Genomic DNA, 9,663 nt, shown 5'->3' with positions numbered 1-9,663 from the left:
GCTCACCTCCAAGGCCACACGCCAGTAAGCACTGAAAGCACACAAGCCACACCAAGGAGCTACTACCAATAAGGACCAGAATAAAGGACATGTTTGGTTTTCATTGGTGGTGCTAGGGATGGAACTCTGGGCTCACACATGCTCCACAAGTGCTCTCCCACTGAGCTACATCCCCAGCAAGGATACACTTTTAAGATTAAGTTAGAAACTGCACATCCAAGTAATATTTCATTTATTGTCAATTGCTTGGAGAGTTTGCAAATTAAAGAAATAAATAATGGATGAACCACCTGTCATTCTAGCAAACCAGAATCAAATAATTTTCATCTATGTATTTAAAAACTCTCCAGGGCTGTGCACAGTGGCGCACATCTGTAATCCCAGAGACTTGGGAGGGTAAGGCAGGAGGACTGCAAGTTCAAAGCCAGCCTCAGCAATTTAGTAAGGCCCTAAACAATATAACTAGGCCCAATCTCAAAATAAAAAATAAAAATGGCTGGGGGATGTGGCTCAGTGGTTAATTGCCCCTGGGAAGGGTTCCTACAAAAGAGGAAGCAGTAGCAGGAAGGAGGAAAAACACACACACATATATACAAACCCTCTTTCCAGGAACCTAGAACCAGTTTTTCTTATTCATTGAACCCTTAATTACCAGAAACAAATTACAAATCAGTATTTTTTGGTTTTTTTTTTTTAACTTATTTTTTAGTTTTAGGTGGACACAACATCTTCATTTATTTATTTATTTATTTACTTACTTACTTATTTATTATTGTGGTGCTGAGGATCGAACTCAGTGCCTACCGCATGCCAGGCGAGCACACTACCACTCACGTCACATCCCTGGCCCCCAGATCGGTATATTTTGATTCAATTAAAACTGGGATAAAATATGGGCATTTATGTTTTGAAAAGTGCCATAGGCAATTCTGATGCTTCGAAGTCCTAACCCAAGAACCATCAACTAAATTTGTATTTTTCTTTCAGGGAACGCCCCTAGTTATAGCTATTTATTTATTTATTTATTTTAAATTTTTATTTTTTAGTTGTAGTTGGACACAACACCTTTATTTCACTTATTTATCTTTTTATGTGGTGCTGAGGATCGAAGCCAAGGTCTCGCACATGGGAGGCGAGTGCTCTACCGCTGAGCTACAACCCCAACCCCATAGCTGACTATTTAAACCAGACAAATTTAATCTTTACCAAGTATGAATGCTACTTTACTAATGGGCTATAATGAATGATCTCATCTGGAAATGATTTTCCTTTTATCTCCACTGAGATGGTTTCCCTCTTTACTGCATTAAAGAGAATGAGTGCATTCTCTCCTCTCTCATGATTTTCTGGAGTTTCTGAGTATGTAGTTGCCTTGCTCTGCACACAGTTCTCACACTGTACAAAATCCACTTGTGAAAAGAGTTTAGATAAGTCTGAGGTGACATTATACAGATACTCCCAATAAAAAGCCCACCCAGGCCTGCTGGAATGCACTACATGCTGCTGCCCCTACCAAACAAGAATGACACAGGATTATGAACATTATTAAATTTTATTAACAAAAACTTTGTACATTTTAATACATGTGGAATTTTACATCTAGGTAAAATAACAACACATTCAAAATTTACCATTTATACAAATCGTTACAGAATAACAACCAGTGGGTTAAATAAGTAAAATAAACCACACTGATTTTTTTAATTATCTACAAAAGGCTTGACTTTCTTTAAAATTCCCCTGAACATATAAAAATAAATTAATTTTACTTTTCAATTAAATCTACCAATTAGAAATATTACAAATCAAAATATCAATGTTATCTTATGAATTTTTCACAATACAAAACAGATTCACAAAACCTTATTTACAGAAATGAGGTAAGAACTGTGCAATGTTTAACCAAGAGACATATTGCAGAATTAACATGTTCTTTCAGCTAAGTACACAGTGGAGGTCTAATTACAGCTGGGTCTTTTCCACTAATAATTCACACATTTAAGAACAGATCAATGATTATGTCCCCAATTGTTAATTTATTACTCTGCTGTACTGTCACATCAAGAGCATGGCTATCTGAAGTGGAAGGGATGTAATACAGGTTTCACCTGCTTTGGGAACTGTAGTGGTGTGTGAGAGTGTGAGTGTGAGTGTGAGTGTGAGTGTGTGTGTGTGTGTGTGTGGTCAGTAATGGGAAGCTGTTTAAATAAAACAAACATATACTCTTATAAAATCCACTCATTTTCTTGTGACTCATTAGTGGATAAATACCCAGGTAATAGTTTTGCCTGAGCTATCTACAGTGGCATAGAAAGTTTTCAATAAAGGCAGAAGCATGGGGAAGGCTGCTGGTGAAAGTGCTGTTCTTCTACTCACAGGGCTGGCTGGCTGGAGACCTGCTGTCTAGAGCCGCTTCTACCCCAGGAGGTGCTAATAGGCACTTGGTTAAGGCCAGACCCTACCAGCAGTTTCCAGAGTAGCCTCTTTCTGAAAGAAGTCTTTTGCTTTGAATTGATCTAGTTTCCCCAGCAGCCTTAGAACTCAAGGTCTCTTTAAAAACACTAAAGAAAAAGCATTTAGCAAATGAAAATTACCTTTAGCAGAAGCACACATTACCATCCTAACTTGATTACCAAAACTGGCCAAATCTCATTAGAAAGGCAACTTTTTAAACAAAGTTTGCAGTAGATGACCTATATAATTGCAATATTTAATGAATAAAAACTACCGGAAAAGAAAGTTGACAGTTCCTTGAAATTTAAGATCTGACTTACAGAGAGCAAGCACAATGGAGCCCAAATAAGAGATCATATTTCATATCCCAACTTGTACAAGACCAAGTAGCTTGGTATATGGAACAAGTGTTTAGTTTTGCTATTTGTATCTCTAATTTATAACAAAACTAGTTGTGCACCAACTACATTAAACTTTTCATGGGTTGATAAACTCATTGCATGTAAATTATTTCACTGACAAAAGTTATTAAATTTTCTCTGAAAGTTCAAAAACTTTTGGGTTGGGGTAGGGACGTGGGAATTCCATTTCAGTGCAACAAAAGCAACAAGAAAATTAATCAAAGCCTTACAAGAAAGTTCTGTGGCAATCCTTGGTTGTGCGGTTTCTTGTTGCATTTCTTCATAGCTGTAGCAAGGACTGCAACAGCAGCCAGGTGAAGTGCCAGAGCAGCAGGATAAGCAACTTTTAGATGCTTCTCAAATGTCAACTTTTCTCTTGAGCTACAGGCCCAGTTTTATCACTAAGTCTCTGCAGTTAAAACAAACAAAAATATCAGATGCATTAGTTGAATAAATTTTTCACAACACTTGTGGTATTATCCTCTTTAAATGAAATCATAACAGATAAACTGTGGTATACAGTTATGCCTTTTCTTCTGCAAGTTGGCATGGCTACTTTTCAGTATAATGTAAAGCCATGAATTTAATAATAACTACTTTCAAAACATTAAATTCAGTAGTATTCCAAAATAAAAGAGGCAGTGTGCCCACCTGTGGGATAGAACTCCCAAGGCAAGAATGCAGAATTCATCCACCCAAATCAACTTTATGATGAGTTTTTTTTAAGGGCTACGAAAGTCACAGGCTCTGGTCTCACATTTGCTATTTGTCCTTTGAGCTTTAACCTCTTTGACTCTCCTTTTGCTGTCTATAAACAAGTGCAGTCACTACCTGTTAGAGGGTGAAATCGCATATGCCATGTATCTGACAAGGACGCCTGCCATCTGGCAGGGAAGTGGTGAGTCTCACTTCCTAGCCCTGCTCACCCCTATTAGCTAATCGGTAGGTAATCTGTTCATTTTTATATTTATTATTGTGGTTCTCCTACCAAAAAATACAACTCATACTATATAACTCAGGAAACATTAGTTTACAATTTATTCACTTTTTAACACAAAAAGAAAAACTAGTGAACAAAAGAGTAGAAAAAAGAGTACAAAAATTTCTAAATTAATACAGAATCACTGATATTTCCCATGTTAGCAAAACAGTGGAGAAGTAACAAGGTTTGTGATAACAGTATTCACAATCAGGAAGTTGGCAAAACAAGAAGACAAACAAAAAGCATTAAAGAGTTAATGAAAAACAATTATCCTGTATTTTCAACCAGTTCTCATTACTAAATAAAAACTAAAGCTTCTGAAGACTAAAAACACAGTAGACAGAAATTTTTCAAAAGTAAATGGGAAATAGCAAACACTGTGACTTTTAACACTTTTATTTGCCAAGTCTCCCACCTCATTCTTCCCCTTCTTCCTTTTCCTGATGTCCAGTCTCCATTCTATATCCCAATATCCTTCATCTAACAGGGTTCTGCCCTCAACTGGACTTTAGGGGACACATTTATACTCCAGTAAAGTAGACCTGATTGAAGGGGAGAATTAATAGAAAGAAACAGCCTTAAAACGTGTGCCATTGTATGTACAGCATACTGTTCCTGCATCCATTGTTAATTTATCTTAACTTTTACATTGAAAGGGTAAAGATGCTATCACTTACACGTAATAAAATATTTAAATTCCACTAAAATGTGACTGTGATTTACTTTTTAAAAAATACGGAAGAATACTTTTATTACCTGTTCTAAAATTTATATATTAGTTATAATTCAATTTTAAAAAATACTTTGTATCAAAATAGAAACAGTCCTAAAATATACAGACTGCTCTATATAAATAGGAAAATCAATAAGCAAAGTCACTAGGAAAACAGCTATTTTCGTTGGATTGGACTGTCCCATACAACTTGCTAACTAAAACATATTTTCATTTTGAAAATTATACAACAGATGCAAACCTATATGCAGATTAAAATCAAGATACTCAAGAGGTATATAAATTGGATTAGGTCCTTTGTGTTTATAATATCCAGCTGCTGAAACAACTGGTTTATCAGAGGAATAATATGTTTTTTAAGAGACTAGAAAACAATCTTCTATGATTAATCAATACAGTTCTTATTACTTCATCAGCTGTAACGCAGAACACACACTTACTGTGACTTTCTGACTTGCACTGTCTCCATGGATGGTGAGGAAGGGGTTGGTGGTAGCCGAGTGAAGTGGGGGCGCCTGAGTACCTGCAAGAAGGTTGTTGATGGGTATCTGCGCAGGGCCAGGGATCTGCAGCTGCTGAAGTTCCGGTGGGTGGTGCTGCTGGTGCTGCATCAGCTGATACAGAAAGGCCTGGTGCTGTTCCTAAGGCCAAATCATGGGATAAAATAAGTTCCTAGTCACAGAAGTCAGCAACGTCAGCCTTTTATATTTCTCTCTTTACTTTAACATTAGATATTTAAGTGATGTGTCACTTCACACTATTAAAGAAATCAAGAATCTGACCTAGAAAACAAGCTGCATTGAATAATCCCCATCTACTATAAAATGTCAATATCACCAGTGAACAGCTTATTTTCAAAACAGGGCAAATATAAAAGACCTCTGTTCAAATTAGGTTGCCCATGATGATCAAGGAAAAGAGCAACAACTTAGACGAGTCACAGTTATCTCTGATTCAGAACGTATCATGTGGCTGGGCACAGTGACACACGCCTGTATTTCTAGTGACTGAGGAGGCTGAGGCAAGAGGATCTCAAGTTCAAGGCTAACCTCAGCAACTTTGTGCAAACCTGCCTCAAAATAAAAAATTAAAAGAAAGGACTGGGGGCTGGGGTTGTAGCTCAGTGGTAGAGCACTTGCCTAAGCACCTGTGAGGCACTGGGTTCAATCTTCAGCACCATATACAAAAATAAGCAAATAAAATAAAGGCATGCTGTCCATGAGGAGAGAGGAGAAGAGAGAAGAGGGAAAGAAGAGAGGAGAGGAGAAGTGAGGGAGAAGAGAAGAGAGGAAGAGAAGATGAAGAGAAGGGATGTAGGTCAGTGGTAAAGTGCACCTGGATTCAATCCCCAGTATCCCTCTCCCTCCCCATATGCTCAAAGAAGGGGGGGTGCATCATGTGAACCAAACCTTTCCCTTACCAGACTTAAAACAACTTTAAAAGTTTCATACCTCACAAAGGGTCTCTCTTAATGAAGTTATGAACTATGCTTTATAGCAAACATACAGTCTACTCAACAGACATTTCCTGAGCACTTACTATGAAGCAGGCACTGTTTTTTAGGGAGACAGGGTCCCTGGCTGCCTACCCTGAGAGATTAGGGAGAGACAAATAAGACAAAAATGTTCCAATGTGATTATTGTAAAGGGAAAGGGGTATGTGAGAGCCTGCTGAGGTAGGGTGGTCCCGTTGCAATTTTAAATAGACAGGTTAAGGCAGACCTCATTGAGAAGTTAACATCTAGACAGAGAGCTGAGTGGATATGGAGTAAGGAGGGGACCTCTAGGCGGGTGGATCAGCCAATACCAGTGGCCCACAGAGCAGCATATCCAGGACCAGCAAGGAGTTCAGTGAGGCTGGAGTAAGTACACAGGATGTGGGAGAAGAATGCAGGGCTCACAGTTCCACATCATGAAGACTCTCCTTTTATATAAAATAAAATGGGAAGCTGATGGAAGGTTTTGAGCAGAGTGACATAATCTGACTTTAGATTTCTTGATAGTCAATGTGGGGTGTATCACAGAAAGAACAGACTAGAGGGTTTTGGGCTTGAGCAACTAGAAGGATGCTCATCTGAGGTGGAGAAAACTGGGTGGAGCAGGTTTGTGGAAGATCAGCAGTTCAGTTCATGACACAATAAAAATGTCTTTTAAGATTTGCAAGTTGAAGTGAGACGCGGTGTCGCATGCCTATAATCCCAGCTGCTAGGGAGGCTGAGACAGGAGGATCTCAAGTTCAAAGCCAGCCTTAGCAATGGCAAGGTGCTAAGCAACTTTTATTTAGAGACCCTGTCGGGGTCAGTGGTTCAGTATCCCTGAGTTCAATCCCTAGCACCTCCCCCAAAAGTAAAGGATTTGCAAATGGAGATATTGAGTAAAGCAGTTGGATCCAGAAATACAAAATTCCAAAGACAGGCCTAGGATGAAGATGTACACAGTAAACATAATTTAGAGATGTGACTGGAGGCTCTCACTGAATTCTAGGGTACCGAAAGTGAGAGGCTAAAGAGAAGAGGAAAACCCAAGAAATTAGGCAAAAAAGGAAGAACTGGTTAGGTAGGAAGAAAAGCAAAATAATGAGGAATCATGGAAATCATGGGAAGAACATGTTTCGAAGAGCAAGAAAAGTGATCAACTCTGTTTAATGCTACTGCCAGATCAGGTAAGATGAAGAATGAGGACTGACCATTAGGTTTCACAAAGTGAACGTCTCCTGGGAGGCGATAAGAAACAGTGCTGTCCTGGTTTGAGAAGTGGGTCAAACAAGAGTTACTTTTAAGTTGGAGTTGCATGTGCCTGTAATAATAATTTTACCTACATAAAGTCTGCCCACAAAGGAACAAGCTTCACCTGTCAACGTGGCTAATGAAGAAAAAGGGAGCATTTAAACCTCTTTGTCTTCATGGTCTGAGTCAATAATTTGTGCTGAAATTTCATTAACCATGTCTTAGAAATGAGAAGTCTAAACATACTATTATTATTTTAAAACTTAACAGAAAGAGACCCAAATAAACTGAGTTTTAGTATTTCTTACTAAGATAAGACAAGAGGTAAGAAAATAACATCATATTCTAGTATAAATGCGGGTTTTGGGTTTTCTTCCAAGGGGTTGAAGGGGGAGTGGTTCTGAAGATTTAACAAAAGAGGCACTTTTATCACTGAGCTACATTCCCCAGGTGCCCCCCTCCCTTTTAAATTTTGAGACAGGATCTCACTCAATTGCTGAGGCTGGTTTTGAACTCATGATCCTCCTTGCCTCAGCCTCCTGTGCCCAGCTTCAAACATTTAAGAATTTAGATGCAATCTATTTAAAACATTTTTTTTTAGTTGTAGATGGACACACTACCTTTATTTTATTTATTTAATTTTATGTGGTGCTGAGGATCAAACCCACGAACTAGGCGAGCCTCGTGCATACTAGGCAAGTGCTCTATCACTGTGCCACAACCCCAGCCCTTAGATATTTAAAAAAAAAAACAAAAACCTATTTTTATACAATGTAAAACAGTGTCAGTTTTGACTCGGTCAAAACAAGTCTTTTCCATACATATTTTTACTAAAGCAAGAGAGTATGTATTTTCTTTATTTTTTAAATATTTTTTTAGATGTTGATGGATCTTTATTTTATTCATTTATATGTGGTGCTGAGAATCGATCCCAGGGCCTCACACATGCTAGGCAAGTGCTCTGCCACTGAGCCACAACCCTAGTCCCAGAGAGTACGTATTTTCAAAAGAAACTATAGACAAAGTCTGGATGGCTGGCACCCCATATTAATTAATTAATTAATGCATTCTCCAAATAGCGCAATTAAAGTGTGCTACAGAAATGGGGCTGAAGAAAAGTCATATAGCTTGTCAGTTGGGTCTGACTTTATAATGATGAACAGAGAGTGCCAATATTGCCCTTGCACTTGAGCCTCACAGTTCCATGTGTGACTTTGTCAAGTCTTTCACCCTTCTCCAAGATACATATTTCTCAGCTTTTTCTTTCCTCTATAAGATATACCCCTATCTATCTCATTCTCTGTTCCAGAAACTTTACTTCTAGTTAAGAAAATCAGCAGCCAGGTGCAGTGGTGCACACCTGTAATCCCACCAACTCAAAGCTGAGGAAGATGGATCATAAGCTTGAGGCCAGCCTGGGCAACTTAATGAGACCCTGTCTCAAAAATTAAAAGAAAATAAAAGGGTTGGGGATGTAGCTCAGTGATACAGCACTCCGGGAATCAATCATCAGAATCACAAAAGCACAGAAACATAATGGGCTAGGAGTGTAGCTCAGTGGTAAAGGGCCTGTTTGCATGTGTATAAGGCCCTGGGTTTGATCCCCAGCACAACAGAGGAAAAAAAAAACCGGAAACATTAAAAGCATAATTTCCTCAGCTTCTTATCATAAATGATTAATGGCAGTGCTTTCTGCCCTGGCATTCCAGTGAGCTGCTTTATCTCCTCTTCCTTAACAACCCTGCTGCTCTGCTAGAACCCTTCCTCTCCTACACCAGGAAATTTCCCTTCAACGTACACGATTGTAATATTCAAAATGAACAAAAACAGACCCTTATGCTATGTATTTTTTTTCTTTTGCTGCCTATTTTCTCTGATTTTTTCAGTTAAAAAATGTCTTGAGTGCTGGGTGCAGTGGTGGCTCATGCCTGTAAGCCCAGCAAGTCGGAGGCTGAGACAGGAGGATTGCAAGTTTGAGGCCAGGTTCAGCAATTTAGCAAGGTCCTAAGCAATTTAGTGAGATCTTGTTTCAAAATAAAAATAAAAAGGACTGGAGCTATGGCTCAGTGGTAAAGTGCCCCTGGATTCAATCTTCAGTGCTATGTAAATAAATATCACATCATTATTGGGTTCAAAACCCACTCATTAATTCTTAAAAAAAAAAAAAAAAAAAACTAGAGTTAGACAAAACAAGATTGACAAAACTGGGGGCCATGTGTGATAGCTTATGCCTGTAATCCCAGTGGGTCAGGAGGCTGAGGCAGGAGGATCACTAGTTCAAATCCAGCCTCAGCAACAGCAAGGCGCTAAGCAACTCAGTGAGACCCTGTCTCTAATAAGAGCCAAAACAGGGCTGGGGACATGGCTC

The 9,663-nt window shown here is 38.7% G+C and overlaps 1 protein-coding gene across 11 annotated transcripts in view; it reads right to left on the bottom strand.

Annotated features, from left to right (window-relative positions):
- Positions 1-1,551: 1,551 nt before the first annotated feature.
- Positions 1,552-9,663, bottom strand: part of MLLT10 (MLLT10 histone lysine methyltransferase DOT1L cofactor) — a 199,945-nt gene continuing 191,833 nt past the window's right edge. For 10 of the 11 annotated variants that reach the window (XM_081297164.1, XM_081297155.1, XM_081297157.1 and 7 more), the window contains 2 exons: positions 5,011-5,211; positions 1,552-3,264 (listed from right to left, as the gene is read on the bottom strand). In XM_081297164.1, coding sequence (XP_081153290.1) covers positions 3,220-3,264; positions 5,011-5,211 — 246 coding nt within the window. In that variant the 3' untranslated portion in view covers positions 1,552-3,219. Of the gene's footprint in view, positions 3,265-4,252; positions 4,380-5,010; positions 5,212-9,663 lie in introns of all 11 variants that reach the window. The other variant, XR_014022418.1, reaches the window with a different exon arrangement.

This window comes from Spermophilus citellus, assembly GCF_964194105.1.
Source record: "Spermophilus citellus genome assembly, chromosome: 6".
In the NCBI taxonomy this organism is placed as follows: Eukaryota; Metazoa; Chordata; class Mammalia; order Rodentia; family Sciuridae; genus Spermophilus; species Spermophilus citellus.
This window is presented reverse-complemented; position numbering and strand designations above follow the sequence as displayed.